Below are 26,997 nucleotides of genomic sequence, written 5' to 3'. Positions count from 1 at the left end.
CCTGCCTCCATGTTATAATATAGATGTAGTTGTTGTGGTGTGGGTGTTTTCTTAAGCATGGGAAAGCGGTCAAATATTCTTTCTAGAAAGATTTATACGTCATCTGCTGCATTGAAGACCAGACAGTCAGTATCACCCTATCTGTGCTCCGCATACCCCCACAAGGTACCTACAGAGGAGTTGGATTGAGCAACAACTATGAAGGACAGCGTACCATTGGCCATAAATGAAAAAAATTTGTCGCTGAGTTGAATTCTGCCGTCCGTACTGGCTTGCTAAGACAGGGGGATTTATTTTCTCACTTAGTGCCCCCAACGTAACTTCCAGTGAAGTGTCAATTTTTTTTTTTTCTAACCCTCTTTTTCTGCCGCCAAGGCCCGTAATGCGACAGCGATAAATCACTCATTATTGAATGTACCAGATCACTTAAGCACTTCTTGTTTCTGTACGAGGAAAAAGTGAATATCCAATTCAACGTCCGGGACGCTTTGCTTCCACCTCGCTTTGTCACGCGGCTTCGTAATAACGTACCTGCGAGAAAACTTTACCATGCGCTCTAACGCTTTCGCATAGCTTCGATCCGCCTCCTACGCAATGAGAGTGTTGACCATGGCAGCGAATTTCGTGCCCTTTGTTTTTCCTCGTTTGGTCATGTTCTTGCACTCCAAATAACCGTCTTCAGCGCACTGGCGCGGACTGAAACATGTCGAGGCTGGATTCTTTCTTCTCGCGGTGTGACACGCTTCCAAATGATGTTTCACGACTTCCGGGCGCCGACGCCAGTTTTTTGGCCCGGTTGTCCTTTTATTTCTTTCGCACTTGAAGCCTGTGAAAGTAACCGCATAGCCAGGCCCATCGACGGGGTACCAATATTTCCAACAATATCGGCCAAAATATTCCGGTGGACCGACATCAAGCTAGCGCAGCAAACAAAAAACCATATACGACTATTAAGCACCGCTTACGATATAGTGAATTCGAAAGCATTAGCATTGAATTGAGAAACCAGTACGACAGAGTTGTGTGATAACATTTAACAGCTGCTTTCGATGTAGAAAATTCCGTCTTTACCTCCGTATGAACAAAACTGATAAAAAATGTAAAGCAAGTGCCGCATAGAAGCCGGTGCGTTAACTTTATCCACGTTAATGACGGCGTGCCTACGTTGCTCATGGCCAATGGTGCGCATGTATCTCCTTATCGCAATCGCATATTTTCCCAGGTGGCGTTCTCCTTTTCTTTCGATTACTCTATCTCAGAAGCTCAGCCAATCACCCACGTTAGTTATCCATATACGCTATAGCGGGAGCCTGGTTTTATACTCACATAAAATGTTGTTGTGTAGGTATAATGCTCATGTATTTATTAAAAGACAACTCCATTAAGAGTGGCCTTGTTACCTTAGTGGTGATAGAACCGCAGTCCACCTAGGCCAGGGGTCCTTGGTAGACTGCGGAGAAGGGCCAGGAGACAGGGCCAGGGGTCCTGTCTCCAAGCCCTTGACGCTTATAAACTGTCAGAAGAGTATTTTAGGTCTTTTAAGTCTCTGTTTTGCTGAATGCTGGTTGGAGCTTTTGATTGTTGTCTAGATGTACATTCTCTTCCCCTCACTCAGCTAAAGCCATATATTACTAATTCCCTAAAATAAAGACCGACAAAAACTACGGTCTGCGGATACCTAAGAACCAATCACTTTGACGAATGTCCTACAAGAAATCTGGAAAGATATTATCTAATCGTCTGCAGTTTGTGGTTTCTTTTGTTATCGGGGATAATCAAGCGTGTGGAGTGCGCGATATTATCTAATCGTCTGCAGTTTGTGGTTTCTTTTGTTATCGGGGATAATCAAGCGTGTGGAGTGCGCGCTAGTTCAATACAGACAAAATTACACATTCCTGGAACAGCCTTCAGTTCTGCAATAATTCCTATGGGCAGCTAGAGTTACTACACACGCATCTTTTTAAGGCGCTCGAGTGCGTCTGCGACCAATTTTCGTTTTCTTTACTGAAGCGTTCTGACATCGTTTCGGTCCTTTTGAAGCGAGTACTTCGCTGTTACAGTAGCTGCTCAACCCTCCTAAAGAATAATTGTCAGCTTTCAAAGCTTGTGGCTGTACATGCCTCTCTAAAGCAAGGTTACAGGCTATGTACTTTTTAAGCTCTAGTTAAAGCCTTTATGTCGCAGTGTCCGCCAATGCAGCAAAATACATGGGTTTTCTTTGGTCAGTACCAAACCTAAACTACTTTTCATGCTGACGACTTCGACTTTTTCTCTGCAGATAAACCAATTATTCATACATTTGTTCTATGACAAGCAAGTTCGGGTAATTTTCTGGTATTAAAGCCAGCCTTTTCAGGAGCTCTGGATTTTGGTTCGGCTTACGGGCAATCCAACCAACTTATTATTTCGGAACTCAATGGACTTGTTCTGTTTCTAAATATCTCAGTGTTCTGGTGGACTCCCACCAACATATCGCCCGTTATAACAGGGGGCGCACTTAGTCCTTTTGTCGTTACTCCCAAGTTTTTGTGGCAAATAACATGTCGATGGTTGGTAGGGCCACGCCATGTGACAAGGCATCACTAAGCTTCCATTTGGTTTTCACAGCACTTCTGTGGTCGTCTTCCATAGAGCCAATAAGGTGTTATAACCCTTTTTTCCAGCCTGTGCTGGCAAGCTAAGCTTAACCGAACGGTTTGGGATTCACATACGTGCACGTTCCTCATTTTAAGGGGCTCAATGGACCCTGCTGTTCGCTTTCTGCCATTCGTCTGACCTTGTGTATTTATACTTTCCACTGATAACTTGTTTGCGACGTTTTATGTATGAAGTGTAAGATCAATACGGTTTTTTGTGGTTCTGTCATTTCTGACCAGATTATAAGTTCTACATAGCTTGTACTAAAATCAACAACGACTTAATTGCCATGCTCTTCCTAGCACCATAGTATAGCAGTGCTTATTCTAGCTGGCTAGGATAACATGCTTCGCTTTGTGTCCCTAAAATGCCGATTTCGTCGTCCACAAAGACGTTCTTCCTAGAACTACATACCGAATATGTTCCGGTGGGATGTGGCTGCAGTAACGGAACTTTTTTGTGTATTTGGTAAACTGCCGGCTGTGCGATGGGCTGAAAACAATTGAGCACTGCTGCACAAAAATCTAACGATGCCATGGCGCTCTGAGATTTCCTCCTAAGAACTCTGAAGACCGAATTTTACTTGACTCCACATAGTATAAGGCATCTTGTAGCGCCTGGGAACGATGATGTGCCATGGGATCGTTTTTTTTTCTAATGGCTTTGCGTGAATGAAGGACAGACGCGCATAATGCGCATTTTTTTGGAGAACACACTTTTGCCAAGTATTTATTCAACTAAAGATGTCTGCGACCAGAATGACTCCCGCCTTCAGTGATATCCCCTGCCTATTAGATGTTTACTTTTAACTATTTACACCATTTTAAGCCATATGTATATAAATTCTCAGTGTGCTCACTTGTGTTTTCGAGCGTGTATTCAACCAACCTGAATGTTGCACTGTTGCAAGTTTTTGTAGTAAATGTCATTTCTACATTTACTTTTGTGCAACAAATATAATTTCAGAAAAAAGTAATGTGGTGATCCTGGGTTTTTACACTTCCCGTGCATTCTGGGGGACTTCGGTTTGAATCTGACTCAACGCAATAAACACCTCATCTTCTTTTTACTCCCTTTAATACTTTGTGCCATACGAGCTCCCCTAATAACTGGCGTTGTTGCGAGCATTCACATACGCTATTTGTATTCGTTTATCAGTCGGCTATTTTGTGTGCCGTCCGCGGGCCATTATGTGGTTCATGTATAGCGCATGTTTTACCAACATAGTTCAAAAAGGCATTATTAGCAGACCCAATAAGTCGCAAAATAGAAAAGCGCACTCAGCAGCGTCCAATTAAAAGCATCTGCGTTCCAATACCCCAGCTTATAAAAAGGGCGGCTCTTTGTCCGGAGTTTGATTTCCTCCCCGTTGTGTTGAACAAAAAATATTTTTTCTCTCAGTCCTAATACTTTTCTTCTCCGGTCATTATAGCGCCTGTTTGCAACCTTAGCAATTACTATTTTTTGGCTACTTATTGCTGTAACGATTAAAATAATACAAGCTGTAATTGAAATAATCAAGGGTGGCATGATAGGAAAAATGAGTTTACCCACCGAGCTCAAAGTAAAACAGACTTTTTAGAAGCAGTGTAAAGGGATCGTTTTAGGTAAGCTTGCTACTTTTGCACCTCCCCTCTACTGAAGAGAGTGTTGGTTGTTATCGTACCGTGGACTTTGTCCCCGTACGTAATCGCCTCCTCTGCGCTATGCCATGTTTTCAATGCTTAGTGTTACTCTTTATGATATTCAACATTTAAAAAGATTGTGTTTCCTGGATGATTTTCTGTACTCTACTAACTATAATAACCGAACGTTTTGTTGGTAGAAAATAAATACCACTACCTTCGTTCAGTGAATATTCCTATAATTACTTTTGATTCCAAGTAACAGACACTGGCTGGTGTCCCCATCGGGTACATCGGCACAACTTCGTAAATGTTTTGTTTTAAAGCTACTTTACCTTTCCGCTTCTTCTTTGTGATAACAATCTTTCCTTCGCCCGACAGCATCACGCCGCAGATCCTTTCCGAATCGGATTCGCTATACCGGTCGTCCCAGAGGCACACGCCGCCGCTGCAGCGCCCGGTAGACTTTAGCAATTTTCCAAGGCGTCCGAAAATCTGAAATAGGTAAATAAATAAATTGTCTGTGCGACACGATATCTAGGAAGCTGTGATTTTTTTTGTGTTGTAACATTTTGACGAACAATATTTCAAGAGTTGTTTTTTGTATCGGTTAGTTCAGTTTTCCCACATATATAAATATGGCAACAACAGTGGTTCTGGGACACTTTAGGCAACCCTACCAAACTCACAAACTAGATGTACTGAATTGATTTGAAAACACCTTTACGTCTCTTCTTAGAGACAGGAGACTGGGACTAAAGGCACAGGCGGCCTGACGGACGTCCTTAGCCTACCACACACTGCGTCAGCAGCATTACAACGTCAGCTAATATTTAGAGAACGTATAGCTTACTACCCTTCTCGATGTATGCAATCGAGCAGAGAAATCACTATAACAAATAGGGGAGTAAGAAAAAATGATAAAGCAAACGCAGGAGAGTATCAGAAATTAGGTAAGCAAAAATCAGCGAATCAACTATGCGATCAGTGTCTGTGCAAAACTGTCCACTCTAGCGTGGAAAAAGCAAAATCTCTTCTGCACGCGCCACTTCGGCTTTCCAGCACCCAAATCACGACCACAACTCCTGCTTGTTGCGAGAAGAAATAATCGTCTACATCGTGGCATGGCGAAAGCTTCTCCATTTCATAAAAAGTATAGCTTGAACGCTCTAAGCCATTGGTCTGCTTAGTAGCTCAATCCGTGAGCGGGTTATCTCAGGTAGAAACAAACCGAGTATGAAGTTTGTAAACTAGTACAACACAAACATATCTCTCTCTAAAAAATTATACTTATATTAGTTTTTTGACAGAACGCCCTTGGTCCCACTAAGAAAGCTTTCTTCAAAAAAATGGACGCTATCCCGCCCTGCGAAAGTGGATGTCCAGCGCAGCGGTTGTAAACCAGTACACATGCTGATAGGGGAGGGGATGAAACATTGCCGGTTTTCTCTGTGGATTTGACGCCTGCACTCGGGGCGGAAGATGCTGGGTCCTGCCGCATGCACTCGGCGTTTTGGGTGAGAACTGCTGCGCCCTGCCTAGCCCGACGCATGCGCTAGCCCTCAAATAACGTCAACCGCCTCCCCTAATCTTTACCAGCACACAAGGGGGGAGGGGAGTGCTTATTGTTCACCGGCGCCTTATCATCCGTCATGCCGTACCGATGCTTGTTTTGTGGTTTTTTTCTTTACACGAATACTGAGCTCAATGCTGCACGCCTGGTTAGCCTGGAACATACGCCCGGCGTCTCGGGCGATAAATGCTGGGTCCTACCTGGGTTTTTGTTTACGACTCGAAATTTTCAGACCAGCGAAAGGCAAACAGCTTCGCTGTAAAATACACCCAAAAATGGAAGAGAAGCTGGCGGCAACACTCTTCACCCACTTTCTTCTCTACATTGCCAACGCCTACATTAACCCTTCAAGGGAGCGTGAGGGCAGCCTTTTAGCCGCTATTCAGAATTTTAATTTTTTTTGTATATGTAAACAAGTTTCCTTAGGCCCTATGGAGGCGTCGCGAATAATTTCCATTCACCAACAGCGGGGTGAGTACAATATAAGATAGAGCGCGGCACTTACACGAGCCAATAAAAATACCAGCCTAGACGCTGGATTGCAGCCTAAGCGAGGCGGTGCTTCAAAGCAGTGTCCCCAGCAGCATAGAAAAAACCTATACACCAGGGCGAATGTTTTCCCTTTTATTGGCATCGAAAACACGCTGCGCCTAAAATGCACCCTAGAGTTCTATATTACACTTCACTTTTACTTGGAGCTACCGAAAACGAAAAAATAAAGACGGCGATGTATCTTTCTAGAGAGAAGCTAGCAGATGACTCTTTTTTATAAATTACGTGCCGTACCCACTTATATGGCGGAATAAAAAAGGATTCCGAATTTAGCACAGATGCTAATAGAACTTTTGCTCTTATGTGTATCAAAGCGGTCGTTTGATCTGCGGAAGCATTGGCGCTACAAACAGAAAAAGTGGAAGCGAAACAAGTGAAAATGTACATCAAACGCAGCGCCAGCTAGGTTTCACTTTTTATCTTCTACATTATTACTTTAACTGGCGGCGATTCCTCGAACACCCAAAACCAACTTTATCCTACGCATCGCTTTGTTAGGTTGCGTGCGCAGTAAAACAAACTCTCTAGTTTATTGCTGTGCGAAAGATAGCAAGTAAATATGTTTTCATTGAGTTGTATACGCTGAAATCATCGCCGGCTAGAAGTTCTGCAATAGGGACGACATGCGTTGAAGGTAACACCCGTAGTTTTCCCCCCGTGGGCCAAATTTCATCTACAGCAGTAAATCACCCGCATGCGGCATTCAAAACGTAAACAGTGCATTGCTGGTAGCAGCACTGATGACAAAAATCACGAGAAGGTAAACATTTTTTAATTACAAGTGAGGAGTAGCCATGACGTTTATTTTTCTTTCGTGCGAACAATTTCAAATTCCGGCGTTCCTTTTTAGTTCTTCGCTACAAACACAACTTGTAACGCAAACTTTATTTTGTCGGTACTGTGACAGCCACAGAAACCAGAAGTGCTGTTTTTTTTATAAGCGTACAAAGAGTACGCGAGCCTGTATATGATCGAGTGAAATGACTATAATAATTATTTGGTGAAGTAATACGAAAGCAAAGCAAACAGAAATTATGCGTATACCTTTCCCTGACAGTGTCAAACAATCGCTATACCGCTACTAACCAGAGATGCGCATCAACTTTATCCGATCTGAGAAATTGAAATTTCCCAGCTCCAGTCACAACTAGATCTAAAAATAATGTTTTGTTAGGTAGAATCCTATTTTCGAACATTGCTTTTGCTCAATGACATCCGCAGGTGACGGCAATGTCAATGCTGGTAAGACCCCAGTTTCAAAGTTAACATAAGAATTACTGCTATGTTACTGTTATTAATTTTTCTTGCCTTCTTCTTTCATTTTTAAAGAAATTCAGTTTCTTCCTTTCTAAGGTCAAATAACAATTTGTAGAAGGCAATGCCTGCTCATCCATTTGAGTTCGTGTACCGTTTTTGCAAAACGTGCTGATCTCCCGTACACCTTTTCATTGTTTCCATTTGCTCAATTTTTACGTATTATGTGGAGCCACCGCGGCTGACATTACGTCAGCTCCTCGCCTGGAGTTAATTTCCCTTTCAGCAGGCGCCCAAAAGAAGACATGTAATCGAGATTGCCGCCACTAAAAGGAAACTGAACTGGTCGCAAAGGGTTTGACTTACTGCCATGGAAAATTAGAAACACTAAATTTACGTTGCTCTTCAAATCAGCTTCTATCAAAACAACAAACCGAAACGCTCATTTTCCTCTAAGATGGTTGAACTATGCAACAGAGACTCACATTTAGCCCTTAAGTCCGAGAATATCGGCTATGCGCAAACTATTCAAACTACGCTAACTTAAGCAATATCATCAACCCAGGCTTAACACAGCGTAAACTATTTTTCGCTATAAAGATGTAGAAAGTAAGACGGTTTTTACTGCACTTGGATTGAATGCTGCAGGAGAGTGACTGCTGGATAATGTTGCGCGTTGGATTATGCGTAGCACAAACAACAATATTTCAGCGACTGCCGGAAGCCCTGCTGACAACACTCATGGTGGTGTGCACATTCGTAATTTGCCAAAGAGAGAAGACGCGTCATTACGTGCCTGTTCAAGCACGGAAAAGCGAAGCCTGCATGCTGTGATACGTTGTCCATAAGACACACATTTGAGATTGTTGCGAAACCTAATTCTGTATACCTACCCTTTTACAAAAAAACGCATTTTTCAGCTTCTGTGAAGGAAGATTCACCTTCGTTTGAAATAATTAGGCAAAAGGAGTGATCGGGCGTAAGCCGGTTTAGAAATGACGTGACTGTAACAATAGTGTGCGCCTAAAACAGGCACGCACCCACCCTGATCTATAACGAGCTTACGTTTTTTGTCCGTTCAAAACACTTTCATTACAACGTTCCGTTACCGCTATGAGCAACGGTATGACAACAGTAACTCAACCGTTGTACCTCTCTATCGTCCTTCTTACCCGGTGTTAACTGCCCTACGTACACATTGTATTCTAGCGCGCTCGGACAGTGAGGCACACTCGACATGCGACTTGCAAACTCCGAAACGCACTAACAGATGGCTATGGAGATTTGATGGCCAAGCAACAGCTCTCGGAAATATCACCGCACTCACCCAACAGGGGCTTCCATCGTAGTACTTTCCAATCTTGAACCATCCGCAACTGTAGATACAGCTTCTCAGTAGTGTATCCTGTAAAACGAGATAGGGTCCAAAGGCGCTGAGAGACTTGGAACTTTGGACGCAAACTCAGAAAACAAGCAACACCAACGCCAAACAACGATTGTTATTGTTATTGTTGTCGTTGTTGTCGTCTGTTTTTTTTTTTTTTTTACATTCTTTCAATGGCGCAAGGGATGCCATATTTCTACGCGGCTTATTATCTTTTTTGTACAGTAGAACACTGTTGTACTCTGGTGCCAAAACGGGGGCCCGCAGCTCCGTAAAGCTGTCCTTGAGATGGCTCTTTCTGCCAGCCTCCGGCATTGTGTACAATGTACATGATGTCAATAAAGTTCATTGTTCATCGTTCAAAAAAAGAGATTTCAAGCGAAGCTTTCTTTGCTTCTCCAAACTTCCTAGGCACCGCTGTGGTTTTGACACAAGCGCTGGTTTTCCTACAACCCCAACAAAAGGCGTTTGCCTCGGCGGAAACTCGGCCGCCGTTGCTGCGCCACTAAGCTTATTACACTACCACCAGATTCTGCTCTTCACCGCCAGTAGCGGGTCGCAATTCATTGTTTGTGCGTATGGCACATGCTCTGCCGTTCCACCTGGTGTCTCAACATTTTGCTAGTTACGTACGCAGTAAAAGCACGTGAACTCCCGAGCGCTCACTCAGCGTAGAGCGACCCGACCCTGAAAGAGGTATCGCGCAGAACAGGAGCGCCTTCGCCACGCAAACTGCGAATGTGTCGTCTTGGCGGGGTCACGTAATGAAACAGCGCGTGGCCGCAAGATGGAGTTTTATCATTCTGTGCGTTCCGTCTCTTCCGTGGTACCACTGCTACCACCCAATGCAACTCAAATTTCCCGCCTTCGCAGTGCTCGCGCGCACCCTACCTGAAACTGCACCACCGGGAGCTCGGTTCTTTTTGTGCTTGCTTTTCCTCCCGCGCATGCCGGCGTTACACTGCCACTTTTTTCGCTTACTATCGTAAAAACCAGTCTAACGAGCGTTCCTAACTAAATGAACGCGCACGCTGCCGGTTAGTAACGTATATTTTTCCTCAAATGTGCCTGCAGTTTTCTATGCGCTAAACAACTGGGCGATGTGTGTGACAAGCGCCATCGGTTCACGAGTTTCGAACGCTCGTGACTATGTAAACCGCTTGGCTTTCGACGTTTCTGGGTTACGCCTCGAGGACAGCCGCTACGACGGAACGCCGTGTGGCTATACTTGGGCCCAGCGAGCGAGCTACGACGACAAGGCGAACCCCTATAGTTCCCTTTTTATTCACCGCGTACGTTTCCGCTAGTGATTGTTGCGATTCCAAGCGGTGCTAGTAGGCTTATGACGTATTTTAAAGCCGACAACGTGGCAGAAGTGCGGTATGCCGATTACTAAGACCAGAGTCTTTCAATGCCTTACTGGTCATGAAACTTCGCCGTCACGCTATGGGAGAGCTTCTTGCGCTGCCGCGCCGTGGCGCTGATGTTGATCGGAGGGAAGCCGGGGGCGTGGTTAGAGCGCGTTTGGCCCCCGGCTAAAATAAAAAGATAAAATATAAGATAAAGTAAGATAAAATAGACGCTCGCCGCCGTATCAGCAGTGCGCACTCGCTTTACATGTCGTGGGCCGCTCAAATGGACTGATCATTTTGTGAGTGGCGAAAACATTTGATGTGAACGGGCATGCTGCTACTGCGTTCCTGCCTGCCGGTCTGGCTACAGAGCAGCGGCGGCCGCCCTATGCCCTCCGATCTGCGGTTGCGCCCCTCGCGGTAGCCTTTGGCCCCGTACGAAACTTGGCCGGGAGTTTCATGACCAGACAAGCATTGAAGGACTCTGCTAGGATGTAGTGAATGCCCAGCCAACAATAACGTCGTATGCCAAGCATATGCCAAGCATGTTGTTTCACAGAACCGAAACCGAAACTTGTTTCAATTCTTAATCACGTAACACCTTGTACTGACGTCACTGCTGTGCGGCCGGCGCGAACCCCGCATGGTAGTTTTTCTTCTTTCAGGCTTTAGGAAAACCGCCACCAGGGGGCTGCACAACGCACAGAATCCTCGAATGTGCTACCGCTTTTGGACTCCTTGGCTCCTAAACGACAACCGCCACCGCACCAAATTTACTACGAAGGTGTTATTACCGTCACCAGCTATTCGCCGATACCACCCATGACCCAGTCTGAGCATCCGGTGGACCACAACCAGCGCTTCAAGATTTGAGGTGGGAGAACGCTGTTAACCCTAACCTGTTCCTGGCAGTGCGCACAGCAGCTGCGCGTGCCTCCGGGACGTCGCGATTCATATCGGCAGCATTTTTCTCTTCGTTCCCGCCTCAACTTTCCACTGATGAATCGAACCAAATGTCAACAACGCATGCTCCTTCCAGTGAGCGCACACTCCCGCGCTATGACCCGTGGCAACAAGTGTTCCATGCCCGTCATCAACGCAAGAGACTCCCGCAAGCCAATCAACCGCTTCCAGCTACTCCCGCTCCACGCAAGCCCGCACTCCCAAAGCTGCCTGAAAACGACTACAAGATCATCATTCGACCTCGAGCCGGCCTGCGAGTCGACGCCTGGACAGCCAGACAGTTGGCCACTAGTCTTCAGCAAGCAAGCAGCATTTCTATACAGGTCTTCTGCTCACAAGTCATCACGTTTCCACAACTCGCTCAGAACCTCATCGCGCTCAGCACACCCAACGAAGCCTGCGCACACGCACTAAGCAAACTTACCAATATTCCCTTGGGCACCACAGAGTAGAAAATCACGGCGTATCTTAAGCACCCTCCGGGCACTTGTCATGGCGTCATACAAGGCATAAATACCTGCACCTCTCCCGAGCAGCTCCTCGCACTCATCACAAAAACAGGACCTCAGATACTGGAAGCTCGCATGCTTGGTATGTCCGACACGGCGACCATCACCTTCGACGGCCCCCACTTGCCTTTCTACGTGCGTGTCTACGGAACACTTGTTAGCTGCGAACCCTACCGCAATACCTATCAGTGCTGTGTGCGCTGTGGTGAACTCGGACACCATTCGTATATGTGCCCCTCTCCCCACCCGAGCATATGCCTACAGTGCAAGCACTGCGGACTAGAACACCTTACTGGCAGCAAAGAGTGCCGCCGAAAACTACAACCACCTCCACCCCCGCACACGTGCGCATCCGTCAGCAAACACAAGAACTTCCAAAATGCCGCTCTTTCCACCACCAGAAGACCCCCCACCTCTGAATCCGGATTCCCAACGGAAATCACACGTTAGCTGGTCATGCGTGACCGCCCCCTCTCCTCCCACTACAGCCGACGTCCCACCCCTTGATCCCCATCAGGAAACAGCGCCAGCTACACACTTAGACACCTTAATCCGTGAAAACGCCCAGTTGAAAGCGCAAATAGCTGACAATGGACGTCAAATAACCCTACTACAAAACCAAATATCCGAGTTGCGAACACTACTTCACACAAGCACCCAGCGTACATACCAGTCACCCCCACCAGCCGAACCCCTTCCCTCTACCTAACCTCTGGCAGCCCTTGCTTCTTCCATTGCCGACCTTAAACTACTGTTCCAGTCAGAATTCACTGCTCTTGTAGTCAGAACTCAGGCATTGGAAGACAAAGTAACTGACACCACCAAACGGAATAAACAACGCAAACCGGGCCCTGTTCTCACCCCTGCCTCATTCGCTGATGCGATTATGGACGACGATGCCTCCTCCACGCTCTCCACGTAAACTCCACGCGCCTACCCAACCCCTCACAATATGACACTGGAAGTGTCGATCATTCTGTAAAAAGAAAGCCTCCCTCCAACCATATACATCGCAACACCTCCCTGCTGTCATCACCCTTCAAGAAGCTGGCGCGCAGCACCCGACCCATCGAAACTACACTACCTTCCAAAACGACTCATCCATACGCACAGCTACGTTCGTCCACAACCGATATACTGCCCAGCACCATGCCTTGACATCCACCATCGATTGTATTCTCGTGGAAATATTACCAACTCGAAAGAGTGACCACAGGATTTTGTGCTAAACGTCTATAGTCCCCCTCACCTCACTCTGGCCTACTTCCCCTCCCATTGAAACAAGTACTTTACCTCGCTAAACACTACTTTAACTCGCTAAACACCACCAACTTGTGATCACTGGAGATTTTAATGCTCCGAATATGGCCAGGGGCTACCCCCGTAATGCCCGCAAAGGCACCATTGTATGAGACGCTATGAATCAACACCGGCTTACGCTCTGGAACCTCTCGAACACTCCCACCAGAATAGGCAACAGTGTATCAAGGGATACTACGTCAGACGTCACTTTTCTTCGCAACGTGGCGGAATACACATGACAATGCCTCCCTGGCACTTTTGTTAGCGACCACCAATCATATACATAACAACCCAAATTATCGCCCCTTCTCGCATAGGCACAGCCCGACTCACGGACTGGAAAGCCCTTCGCGAAAATCTACCCACGGAAACAATTAACGACCTGGATGGGTTGACGGCCGCTCTTTCTGGTATACTGAAAGCCCACTCAAAAGAATTCCCTCTCACCACCGACTATCCAGCCGCCAACCAACGCCTCAACAACTTGAGGACTGCGAGAAACCGCCTCATCAAGCGTTGGAAGCGCAACAAAACAAATCGTAAATTGAAATTACGTACCGCACGCCTTACACGGCAAGCTTAAGAATATGCACAATCCTTAAGCCTACACAACTGGATGCAATTCTGCGATCGTTTGCAGGGCACTTTGGGCACCCGTAAAACATGGCACCTAATATGCTCCATAGTGGAACGAAAGAGACAAAATCGGCCACTGAACAGCGCATACACCGCCTTATACACAGCCACCCAGGCACCGAGCAAGAATTTATTGACACCTTACAAAGGAATTCGCAGGTGACCCCTCACAGTCTTCTCAATATCCGGTGTACCCGGGCAACCACAATGACGCATTTGACACACCCTTAACGATGCAAGAACTCGAAGCCGGACTGAGTAAACTCATCCGAAACGCTACGCCCGGGCAGAACCACATCCCCAATAAGCTCCTCCGCAATCTGGACGACTTGGCTCTTAAGAATCTCTCCCAATACATCAATGACCACTGGGCCCGCGGTACGCTCCCACCACAGTGGCGCCATGCCGACATCACACTTATTCCAAAACGTTAGAAACCATTCTCCCTTTCAAACCTGCGTCCTATTTCGCTTGCCTCGTGCGTTGGTTCACACTCGATTGACTGACTATATAGAAGACAACGCATTACTACCAAATACCATGTACGGCTTTAGACCACACCTGTCCACTCAAGACATTCCACTTCAACTAAAGCAAGACATCATCCTTCGTATTCCCAAGCACCGCAAGTGCCGCATTCTTGCTTTGGACGTCAAAGGAGCCTTCGATAATGTCACTCACAAAGCTATCCTACATGGCCTCGCCACCCTCAACCCCGGTACGGGCACCTACAACTACGTTAATGCGTTTCTAGCAGAGCGCACGATGACAGTGGGACTTGGACACCTATGCTCACCTACGTTTACCGCTATTCCACGTGGTACCCCACAGGGGTCTGTCATTTCCTGACTTCTTTTCAACATCGCTATCGAAGATCTATCTACGCAACTCTCTGCCATACCAGATCTGAATCATGCTTTGCACGCAGATGATTTAACTTTATGGACAGCCACAGGATCCACCGGAGACCTGCAAGAAGCCCTTCAAACAGCTGTTGATCGCACACGCAGATACTTACAGGAACGCTGTCTTACACGCGCACCTGAAAAATCGGCGCTCCTTACCCTACAACAACGCACAAAGGACAGAAGAATCTTTCCAGTACCAGACTTTAAGCTCCATATTCAAAACTTTCCTATTCCACCTGTTATCCACTTGCGCATACTCGGACTCACCACCCCACAGGACGGAGCGGGCTCCTACAAAATCCTACAGCTTCAACGCACCATGACTCTGCTAACCCAATTAATTCGCCATATCACGCACAAACGGACCGGACTGAAGGAACCAGACCTCATCCGTCTCATTGAAGCCTTGCTTAACAGTCGTGTTACGTACGGTACGCCTTAGCTGTCCCTCAAGCCATCCGAACAGCGATACTAAATATTCTTATCCGAAAAACATGCAAGACGGCCCTCGGGCTTCCTACATGCACATCGAACGCCAAGCTGTTGCAACTGGGCTTACACAACACCTGGGAAGAGCTCTGTGAGGCGCAAAGCACTTCACAACTCCAACGGCTCTAACACACTACTGCTGGACGTGCGACCCTGGTGCGCGTTGGATATTCATCGCCTCCGGTGTCCAGATGCAGCATACGTGTTCCATTATCTGTACGGAAACGCATCCGCGTTAACCCAATTCCTACGAATGTGCACCCTACATTCCACATTGGAAGACGAAGGGCCCGCGCCAACTATCTTCACGTACAATTTTCAAATCAAAAGGATGTGCTGTACACAGATGCCTCTCCCTACGTAACCAATAACGTCTATGCAATACCAGTGGTGAATAATACACTTCAGACCGTAGCCACAGCCACTGTCCTCACCAGGGACACTACCATTGCCGAGGAAGCAGCAATAGCCACGGCAGCCACCACAACACAGAGCGACTACGTTGCCATACTGACAGATTCTCAAGAGGCTTGTCGTAACTTCCTGCGAGGCACTCTCTCCCCAACAGACCTCCATATTTTCGAAAACAAGACTCACCTACCTGACCTCAACATTATCTGGGCACCAAGTCATTCCAGCCTAGTCGGCAATAAAGCGGCACATATCGCGGGTCGAAAAGCAGTACACCGGGCCACTGCGGCCAGCCACAACCCTCTGCCAACCACCCGCACTAACTATACGCCCCAACCCCTGCTAACATACAACGACATCCTCTCTCACTACCGACTATCCCGCCAACAGTTTCCTCCTTCACATAGGGAACTCACCAAAGAGGAAGGAGTTTTACTTCGGCAGCTCCAAACTAACACCTTCCCCCACAACACGCTCTGGCACAAAGTATTTCCCTCACAATACTCCCCTCAATGCAGCTTCTGCCCCACATCAGGAACACTATACCACATAGTGTGGGCATGCCCGAACATCCCAGACCTCACTTTCAATCTCAACCCTACCCTTTCACGGTGGGCGGTGGCGCTGACCAGCTCCGGCCCCTGCTCCCAGCTTCGGCTGGTCAATAGAGCATGGAAGGCCGGCTACAGCCAGGGACTCCTGGACTGAGGACACCCCTCACTGGTCCGCAGTGACTGCACTCAACGAATGGGGTAAAGTTTTTCCTCCCCCTCTTTTCAGGCTTTATAAAAAATACCGCTTTTTCGACCGGATAAATCATGAAAAGTATGTTTATTTGATCCAGTCTACGCAGTACAAGCAAAAACAGAAGCTTGACAAGTTTACTTCAGTGCCCCCTCAATACAAAAAAACACTCAGGCATGTTTTAGGCAAAAGTCAGGCCTATTATCGAGCGTACAAGTGTTCTTTTAATTGAAAATACGCTTTCAATCGTCGTTATTGACAATAACAAATGAGCAAGTAACAACGCTGTAAAAACGTTTTCGCACAGACGTCTGATAAGAGGTCAAACGGAAAGGAACCATTTTTTCTAGAGTTGCTCCGAGCAACAGCACAACAGAAATAAAACGTTTCAGCGTAGGCGCTCGAGCAGTGCTAAAAAAAATTGAATTGAATTGACAAACCTTCAAGTTATTCGTCGTGGAAGAGGGGTATGGGAGGAATAGACCATGAAAAAAAAACAAATAATGGAGGTTATAACGTTCAAGGAGCAGCATAAAAATGCCTTCTTATGGCGACATTCACAGCAAAGTAAGCAGATACTGGACAAACGTTTCTTTAAGTGTTTTTTTTTTTTGTAAAAGCCGCTAGCAAACACCCACTTCTGCTTTTTTGGTTTTATATACGTTATTTTTGTTCTTTTGATTTGAGTACACAGCTCATTGCTTGTACTCACTCGCGGAGGTAGAACGAAATCGTTTGGTTCTGCTTAGGCTGGGGTACTTGGTGAAATTACAAAGCTCTCAAAAAATTACTACTAGAGTGCCATGAGCCCATTAAAAGGACACAAGTGTAAAAGCAAGTTGGCTTATATTGGTAGAATTAAGTATCGTGAACAATAGTATACCACTCGTTGTAGCAATAGGTATTTATTAAATAGAAGAGGCGGAAGGCGGAAACCGTGATCCGTTTCCCACATTTTTCAACACTGCAGCTTCTGATATCAGACAACGCGAATGGTGAAAAAGTATTGGCGGGGCTTGTCAAAAGGTGTTTCAGAAACAATCACGTCTTCTCTAGCATGTCAGTTTAAAATAAATATCTGCCGCCAGTTTTACTGCCTATGTGCTTTAAAAGACCCGTAGCTCAATTGTCAAGCACTAAAATATGATACCTGAGCCCAGGCAGCATGTGTTGTTTCAGTTTCGATTTTGTTGAGGTGTTACACCTTTCATACACTGCGTTTGCGTGCGCCTTGCGTACAAGCGCAGTGACAAGATATATGGATGCAGGCGCACGCCAGATCCTAGCGTAACTACTGACCACTAGCGCCAGTTGCAAAAGCAGGCCACTGGCGGAAGAAACAGCCAGTGACAAAAACAGATATTATCAGCGCAATGGAATTAAAATGAGAGCGCCGTCAACTCATTTATTCGGTAGCGCATGCAGTTTCCACACCTGCGCTTACATGGTAGTACATCCTGGACACTCGTATGAAAGATCTGCCCGTTTCCCACCAGTAAAGAGCGGAGGATTTGCCGCCAAATTTGGTGTTCGTCGCCGCACCAAGAAGGCGTTAAAACGGCCCTTCCTGACTGGCTGCGCCAAAGCTGCAGCCAATGAGATCAAGCTTTCACGAAGAATTTGCCGACCGCATAAATTCGGACTCGGCCCGCTTTCAGCGCTTTGCGGCGTGCTCCAAAACGTCACGGAGAAATGTAAGAAAAACGTGAGGCAGACATTCTGGCTATACAAAGTGTCCCACCTATTATGCACCAAGATTTTAAAAAAGAGCAATGGCGTTACTCGAAGAAAATCTTGTGCAGAATGTTTGCAGTACTGTGGAGAAGCGGACAGTAATTTTTCATTAACGAGACCTAACTAATTAATTGTAATTAATTATCTAACTCGAGAATTACTGTCCTAATCCCTGAAGTGTCAATAAGAAACTTGTAGGTACCCACGAGGGGCATCTAAGTGCGGTATTTTCGGCGACGAACTAATTACCTACTCATTTATTCTGACTGGTAAAGAAAACCCGCAAAATACAAAAAACACCACGTGACGGCACTTTCGCGCGCATGGTAAAGCAGTGTCCCCAAATAAGCGGATTGAAAGCAACTGCTTCCCCTGTGAGCCGCCCGAAGAGGCAGCGCATCACCTTGATAATGGCACGCATGGAAGGAGCAGCTGCAGCAAGATTCGCGGGGCGCGTGTGCGGATGAGGCACCAACTCGGTCGCGATTTCTTCTTTCTTTCTTTTGTTTATTTCATTCTGGGTAACTCAGATGCAGCCTGTTTGAGGGAATTGCTTTACGATGCGCGCGGAGGCGTTGTCACGTGGTATTTTTCATATTTCGAGGGTTTTCTTTATCAGTCAGAATAAATGAGTAGGCAATTATTTCGTCGCCGAAAATACCGCAGTTAGATGCCCCTCATGGATGCCCCTCGTGCCCCTCGTGACCAGTGCCTCATTGACACTTTAGTGATTAAGACAGTACTTCTCGAGTTAAATATTTGATTGCAAATTATTAGTTAAATCTTATTAATAAAAAGAATGCTGCCCGCTTCTTTACAGGACTGCAAACATTATGCACTAGGTTTTCTTCGAGTTACGCCATTACTCTTTTTTTAAATCTTGGCGCATGATAGCTGCGACACCCTGTGTATATTCAGTTATTTCTCGGCAAACAAGGCGTCGTTGGACAGGAAAAAAGCCGCGAAAGCTATCGAACACAGTTAAAACACTAAGTTATTCAGCCTTTAGTGTTCCTTTAACTCTTTAGCAAAGAGATGATTAGACCGAGAAAGGGATAAAGTAAGCAAACGGGAGAATGCAGGAGGAAGCCCTGTATTGGGCGTTTACGTATGCAGAATGTGGCTAGGGCAGAGACACTCGAATAATCATGAGTAGCTTGACATAATTTATTCTCACCGGCTTCGGGTTGCATTTCGGAGGGCAACGCCATCCACCCAGCACTGCAGCCTGTCCTGAAAGAAACAGGATTGTTAAAGACGCATACTGTGGCGCCAATCATCTGCCTGCTACCTTGAAGTTATCAGGGTAGTGTAGTAAGGTTTGAATTTGTGCTAGGGATCTTACTGGAGTATGAAAGCGGAACTTTCCGGCTTCTTCTTTATTTGTTAGCTTAGCGCTTTCTTTGGGCAGCGATAGACATTTATGGTGCTACAGCCTAGTTATGGGTGCATTTATCTTGACTGCTGCATAAAATAAATCTGCGAAACGTGAACTTCAATTATAGGTAAACAGCTTACGAAGAGCGTATTCATCTTTTTCGATGCTTGTAGTATTGAAATTAGCAACACTAATCTTTTTTTTCTGTAAGTTTTACGTTGAGGGGGCTGCAAATTCTGAGCTTTAGCTCTTTGAAATAAAGTATAAGTTACCATTATATATAGTCAGTGTCCCATGCATATCACAGAAAACGCAAGGGTATCTTGTTATTATTGCAGGTAGTTCATAATTTTGAAATAAGTAACCAACGCAGAAGTTTACTATTTTAATAACAGCGACCCCGTGATAGCCTCATACATGATAAAAATGAGAAACAAGCAAGGCACTTCATTCCACCTGCGGTTTACTGCGATTTTTATTTATTTAGCGTACTGTTGGACCGGACCCGTTACAGGGCTAGGATACAACAGGCAAAAAATAAGAAAGGGTTCACTGTACACAACTCAAGCTAATTAGAGATGAAATATTTTCAAATCTAGCATACACGAATAGAAAACTGCACAAGTCCATGGCATCAAAAGTACACATATAACATCAATATGCATTATAATAACGGCAACTTGTTTGACGTCTCGTAGAATGCACCGAATTTTGTATAATGCTCACAAATTACACAGAGCTGCCTCGCCGACCTGGTGTTGCAAGCTATTCAATAGATTTAGATTAAACATTTAAGGTATATCGTTCACAAAAAAAATCCAGCAAAAGCCGCGATTTGTTCTTTTGCGTTTTCTTTTAAACTGCTTCAAAATCCTCCACGATTTCCATACTTTCCTACGCACGTGTGAAGGTAGAGCTTTCCTAAAAGTACGAACAAACAATCAATAAGAAAAAAAGGTATCGTTGAAGCAAGCTTAGCAACACCTTTGACCGAGGAACATTGAGTTTGTTTAGGAACATGGAGTTCGTACGTATGCAATCCCGGAATTTCAAGTTTTGAGCAGAATGTTTTTGAGCACCTTCCGTGTGCACACGGGGGTAATCTCAATTAATTAGGGGAGCTTGGGAAAGCACTGCTGCTGCCGAGCTAATGATTTCACCAAATTCATAAAGATGATGACTAGAAATTTTTCAGCATGCTTCCTTTGTTTACCATGATAAGTACCTGCACATGTGTAAATCAAATAGAACCAAAGTTCATTACTCCGCTTATTTCGTTTGTTCGGTGATTGGGTGTAACCACGGGTGTAACTATTCAACACATATTTCACGATTGGGCAGTACCTGTCACGGTCAAGTGAAACAGCCATTCGCCAAGTCGCTTGCTTGCTTACACTTTCTCGACTGCCGCCTTTCTCGCTTGCTTTTTTCGCTCGCTTGTATTTTATGAGGACAAACAGGACACTTAGAGCAACGCAGTATGTTCTTAATTCATGATAGATTCCGCGCCCACATTATATTGCCCTCAATCGTTTTAAAATGCTTATCATGACTAAGCATCTATGTGATGCCTGCTCGTGGCGAATATTCTGAAGGCATTTTGAGGATTTTGTCATGGCGGAAAGTATTGTACGTGTTGTTCCGAGGAAACAATTTGAGCAGATTTAGCACCAGCAAGTGACATACGTATCCAGTGCCATCACGTGCGCAGCAGCCTACTTCACTTAGCTACTGTCAATGCATGGGTGAATGCTCTGTTGTGGGAATTCAGGGGCTCATATTGTCCAACGCCCGGGGTTCAACTGTGCAATCATGTTCGCTGTAGCGTTTAAAACAATCAAACCGTTTCACGTCAGTCGGGCACTTTTCGAACGCTTCAGCTAACCTTTATAAGGCCTGGTTCTCTCAACTGAATTTTTTCTGCAAATAATGTCGCCTTGTGGTATGTTCGAAATTTGATCATACTTCTTCGGCTGTTGTACGCAATTTGTTGCTCAATGTAACACGTCTATAATTACTTTATTCATGTTGAAACCATCCGTAGTGGCACTAACTATTGCTTGATGCGTCAAAAAGTGGCGGGGATGCTCTAGCATGTGATGTATAGATTATACAGGTGCCCGTTTTCTTGCGCCGTCATTGTTGAAACTGCAGTTTGAACCACGTTAGTTTCAGGTAAATGTAGGTAAAGTATTCTGTTAGAGTTTCGTCGCTCTGAAGAATAAGGAAGAACATGTGCCCAGAATGCACCAAGCATCGCTTCTTCGTCAACCAGCTGAAGAAACGTGCTCTCGGTCAAAGATGATGCCCTGTTTATTTTATGAGCAACCAGCGTGGTGTCTATGCAACAATTATTTGGACACGCATATACGTGCTTACACCCGTGTGTTGTATTATTACTAGTCTTGGAAAGCACAGGCTGAGGTTGCTTTGAAATAGGCACTCCCACTTGACCCGCCGCGGTGGCTCAGCCGCTAAGGTGTTGCGCTGCTGAGCACGAGGTTGCGGGTTCGATTCCCGACCGCTACGGCCGCTTTTCTCATGGAGGCGAAAAGCAAAAACGCCCGTTTGTACGAGATTTCGGCGCACGTTAAAGGTCCCCAGGTGGTCGAAATTAATCCGGAGCCCTCCACTGCGGCGCGCCTCATCGCCTGCGTTGCGTCGGCGCGTTAAACCATACAATCAATCAATCAAGGCACTCCCACTTGGCCCAACACTTTAGCACGTGCACTGGTGTACCACTTTTTTCGAGATTAGACTGCGATGACACAACCAGCGAGATCATAGAGGCATCTCGCATAAGACAAATTCCCGATCGTTGCATCAGCATGCCTTCAATAGCACTACAAAAACGAGAAAAAGCTTTAACAGCAAAGCTGTGTGCCTCTGCCCCCAACGGTTTCATCTCGGTAGAAAAAACGGCAAGGCCTAAGACGCCGAGCGCAGGCGTCAGGCTAATCAGGCATACCGCATGTAGCTCAGAATCCGCTTAAGGAAACAACAAACACGCATCGAAACCGCATTATGGATGATAAGGCGCCTGTGAACAATGGGACCCCCCCCCTATGTGTTCATGGTAAAGATTATATTTCCAGATTATCCAGCCGCCACAGTAGCCCAGTATAGTGTCAGTTGAGGAGGGATTAAATTGCCGCAACTGAGGCAAGCAAGTCAGCAACGGCGGCCATTTTGGCGTTTATCAGTGTTGCGAGATTGCCGCATCCACGGCCTCGCCGTTAACTTCGACCGGGGGCCCTATTCTCGACTGCACAAATTGCCGGCAATTCGCCATCGTTGCCACCAATTTGCCGGAAGTCTTTTCTCATTGGCTTTCAATTTTGGTCACGTGCTTCCGGTTGACAAAGCGGTTGTGTGTGCTGTCGTCATTTTGACGTTTATGACGTTTTGCCCTAGTTCCCTTTACTGAAAGCGCATAATTCTTGGCCACATATGAAAAACCAGACAGAAAGCACTAGACATGACAACTTAGGCCCGTCTTTGCTATTCAACAATAATTATACTTGTAATACACGCGCTGTCTGTGATTGGCTGAGAAGGCATGACGTAATTTAAACAGTTGGCGGTTACGATTACGTCATGCATTGGCAACTTCAACCTGAGTAAACCTGACGTAATGCTACTTAACAGCTTGAAAATGGCGGCTGTTTTTGTAGCAAAATACAGCAAAAAATTGCCCCGGCTTTCGGCACGGCGAATGTCCGCCAGTTTGCAGCAAGGCAGTTTCCCATGCGCGCCGTTTAAAGCATGTTTCCTAACGAAGCAAATTATAGTTTCATCTGCTTCCAATTCAGCGATCATGGCGCATAAAAATAACGTGCAGTATTTTGGTTTAATCTTTGGCAATGAAATAAAAATTATTTGTTTGGCGTAATCGCTACATAAGAGGGCAGTACACGCCTCTCCATGGCAAAGAGAACCCAATGCATGGCATTTGTCCATACTCGTCCTAGTAAGCTGTTGGGTCACATGATTGAATTTCAGAGAAAAGTGACTATTTGGTTCATTACAGCGCTGATTGAAGTCGAGCTTGACGAATGAGTGAATCATCGACATCGGTGCGCACCGCGGTTATCAGGCGTGGCGCTTCGCTGCTCTTATGTGTCATAGAAGCGATGGTCGCGGCCGTCTCTTTCTGTGGTCACGCCATAAACTTGTAACATAGCAGCGATGGCGTGGCGGCGGTGGTGGCAGGGAAGGTGATAACGCAACAAAGCTTGCATTGAAGCAGAGAGCCAAGCTATGTTACTAAAAGCGATTAAAATAAATAATCAGATACGGTAAAAAAATTGTGTGATGTTCCTTTGCTCGACATCCGCCTTTCACTCGCTTTTGGATCAACGTTACTCGATCGCCTTCTGGTGTTGACGCCAAATTTGACCTCTAGAAATGTGTTTTTCTTGTCAACCTCAGCTACCGTCTTAATTTTTATAGTACATGCCAAGTGCTTTTATATCTTTCTTGCACAATATTTGATACCTTGGTAGCGATCTTTATGAGTGACTCGTCAAATTACACTGCATGTCGTCATAGCAATAGGTGCAGCACGTCACTGATTGCTTACATCGTGCTAACGCAAAAAACATGGGCAAATTGGCGGCAATATGTGCAGTCGAGAATAGGGCCCCGGGTCGTTTGTTAACAACACCACCCAAGAAGCAGCAAAACGGAATCTTAGGACACATTTCCGCTGCCGAGATGCTGTTACATGCGTTATCTTTGATTCGCATTTGGAGCGACGACAGTCGCCCGCAGCCGCTGAGCAGGGAAGACAAGCTAAGCCTACCAGAGCTCACTGACTAAAACGCATAAACAACAAAATTGCGGTGCCGCGCTCATGAAGCGTCGCAGCGTAACCAAATGTCACGTAAGGCGATGTGGCAGATGATTACGGCAGCGGCACGGAACAATAGGAGAAATGATTGCCGATACTCTGTATCCTGGTACTACCCGAGCGCACGCGGCAAGCCCGCCGAAACGACTAGAAACATTTCATACTCTCCTCAATTACCATTTGTAGTGGTTCACAACAGCTTTGCTGGACATCCACTTTTGCAGTGTGGGATGGAGACCAATTTTTTTATAACTGTGCTCTTTTTTAGCCGACACCATGGTTTGAAAATGCGCAATCTTTTCACTAAAACTATAAATATTTTTTGCAGGTATATTTCCGTAACGAGGACAACTGATATGTGAGCATAAGATGCCTGTTCTTTCAAGAATAAGCCAGTTGCGAGCGCAGGGTTGTCTCATCCGTTTTTATACCTGTTCCTTGTACTTTGCACGCCCATCTTACATCACAAATAATCAGGGATTCACCTAACTGGCACTCCCATTGAATTCAGGTTACATTCATTGGTTGATACCGAGAGAACAATGGGTTTTGTGACCAATGAATTCCTGCTTACCAAATTCGCGCTAACTGCCGCAGTACCTAGTTCTCTTAGTCACGCCTACAAGAAGATGAGCTGCTTTTATTTCCAACGTAACCCTACGTTCTCTCAAAGTGTGCTTGATTCATTACGTGCTCCATGCTCGCTTTGCAAATGGGTCACAGCGTTATTAGACTTCTTGCTTTGGACATTTGGAGTAGTCTCTTTAATCGAAGAACTGGTTTGTAGCGTAATAGAGGGAAAATAGTATTTGCATCAATCTCATAATCTGTTGGCGTTCAAAGAATGTGCGTATATTTTACTCTTTCTTCGACCTTAATTTCTTATCAAGTAATTTATGGTGGCTATTTTAGAATGTGACCAGGCTTGCTAATCTCCACCCCTCATGACTGCGTCGACGTGGCACCTTTATGCAAATTAGATTGTTCGAGGCAAGCCTACGCAACTACTGACTCCAAGGAGCAGGCGAAATGGCAACTCACAATTTGTATCTTTGACTATCTTAAAATGGTCCAAGTTTTAAGGGGATTAAGGCGGGCAGTTTTGCTGCAGTGTTAAAAGTGAACAGGTCCTAAAATGTATTTTAAAAACAAGAATATCGCGTCTTTCCTGTGCAGTTATTTTCCTTTTCCTCTGATATTTTCCTTTGGAAAATATCAGCTGTAGGGCGGAAATAGGCGATAATCAATTAGCATTTCTAAGTGTATATTTCATAAACAAAGGGCCCGAACACCTACAGATTAGCCCAATAAGCAATCCGTAAAAATATCAAGGCCAAAGTAAAAAAGACATCAGAAGGGAAAGGAGTAGTACAATTTTCCAGCTTCGCATCCTCTCCTGTTGTACCCTGGCGTCCGCATGCCCCGCTAGTGGCACGGCAAGTACCATGGTTACGAGAAAACCAGGGCTAATTGACTAATTTAATGGGAAATACCAAAATGCCCAATCTGCAGAAAAAATTAGATTTAGACTACGCCACGAAAAGGTAGCTTCAGAGTTCAGGCAAGAAAGGGCATGAACAGGCGCAACTAAAAGCAAGACAAAATAACTGATTTCAATCTCTCCGATTTCAACTGTCATAAGCCAGAAAACACAACTTGGACATTATGAACGCCGTGATAAAAGCCGACGTAAAGATTTCTATGATTTAAAGAAGAAATTTAGAATTCAGAGACGAGAACTTACCAGGGCTTAGAATGACGGCGACTGTGCATAGCAGCTGAAGCAGAAGCACATTGTGCATTGTTGCAGCAGCTGTCTATAGTTGCTCTGAACCTTCAGTCGAAACCTTGCGTTTTCAAGGCTGCACCGTGGCGAAGAATTCACTCTAGAGCTACGATTTTCATTAAAATCCGACAGAACAGATCTTCGCACTGTAAAATCGCCGAGGATTGGGCTTGAGTGTGACGCCTTGGGTTTCTTACAAGTAGTCCATCTCGAGCCGGTGAATTTGCGTGTCACAACAACCCCGCTTCTCTGCGGCGCGGCAAGACAATGTGGCAACTTGGCGGGAGCATGACGAAGCATATGCCGTGACGTGAGGTTTTTCAGCTCGCGATACCTAACGTAACACGATAAGTGTATTCTAACAGCATTTCCTGCGTGAACATTTCACAGTAAATTGTATTCTAACATTCCACAAGATCAAAAAGGCGAAGTAAACGACCTCGATACAAGAATTCTTTTGCGTGATGAGAACGTACGGTCCATTTCAATAATGTAGCGCTTGAAATAACGAAGTTTAGTCTGTGAAAAAGGCAGAAAAACCTGCAGTTATTTTAAGGCCATGATTTGCTTCTACTAGCTGTTCAACTAGCATTAAGCAATATTCAATAATAATAAAGAGTAATAAAGTGACCACCGAATAATTGCTCCCGTTTTTCATGAACCACGGTATCTCTAATACAAGCCAACAACGGCCTTATTAGTTGTAGAACAGGTCCATTATTTTGATTTTCGACATGGGTTGTGAAACATGGTCACTAAAGTGGACAAACTTAGCAGCCACCTAGGCGCAGGCAGGGGCGCTTGGCGCAAGAAATGCATGGCGGATCGCTTTCTAGAAACAGCAGAAAAGTACTATCTTATCCTCTTCACGTATAACGTGTCATTTGTTAAAACGTTATGACGTGCGT

At 45.5% G+C, this 26,997-nt stretch overlaps 1 protein-coding gene and 1 long non-coding RNA gene across 2 annotated transcripts in view; both read right to left on the bottom strand.

Annotated features, from left to right (window-relative positions):
- LOC144146482 (uncharacterized) overlaps nucleotides 1-4,646 on the bottom strand; it is a 37,133-nt gene extending 32,487 nt beyond the window's left edge. Inside the window, exon 1 of the mRNA XM_077678429.1 lies at nucleotides 4,598-4,646. Within this exon, the coding sequence (XP_077534555.1) occupies nucleotides 4,598-4,646 (49 nt within the window). The remainder of the gene's footprint in view (nucleotides 1-4,597) is intronic.
- Nucleotides 1-26,653, bottom strand: part of LOC144146832 (uncharacterized) — a 31,979-nt gene extending 5,326 nt beyond the window's left edge. The window contains exons 1-4 of the long non-coding RNA XR_013317743.1: nucleotides 26,048-26,653; nucleotides 19,251-19,306; nucleotides 8,969-9,046; nucleotides 4,598-4,757 (exon numbers count right to left, since the gene is read on the bottom strand). This is a non-coding gene — a long non-coding RNA (uncharacterized LOC144146832). The remainder of the gene's footprint in view (nucleotides 1-4,597; nucleotides 4,758-8,968; nucleotides 9,047-19,250; nucleotides 19,307-26,047) is intronic.
- Nucleotides 26,654-26,997: the final 344 nt, after the last annotated feature.

The sequence above is a fragment of the Haemaphysalis longicornis genome, unplaced genomic scaffold, assembly GCF_048455015.1.
Source record: "Haemaphysalis longicornis isolate Haplotype H1 unplaced genomic scaffold, Haemaphysalis longicornis Haplotype H1 scaffold_7, whole genome shotgun sequence".
Lineage (NCBI taxonomy): Eukaryota > Metazoa > Arthropoda > Arachnida > Ixodida > Ixodidae > Haemaphysalis > Haemaphysalis longicornis.
The sequence above is the reverse complement of the archived record's forward strand: the minus strand, read 5'-3'. Positions and strand labels throughout refer to the sequence as shown.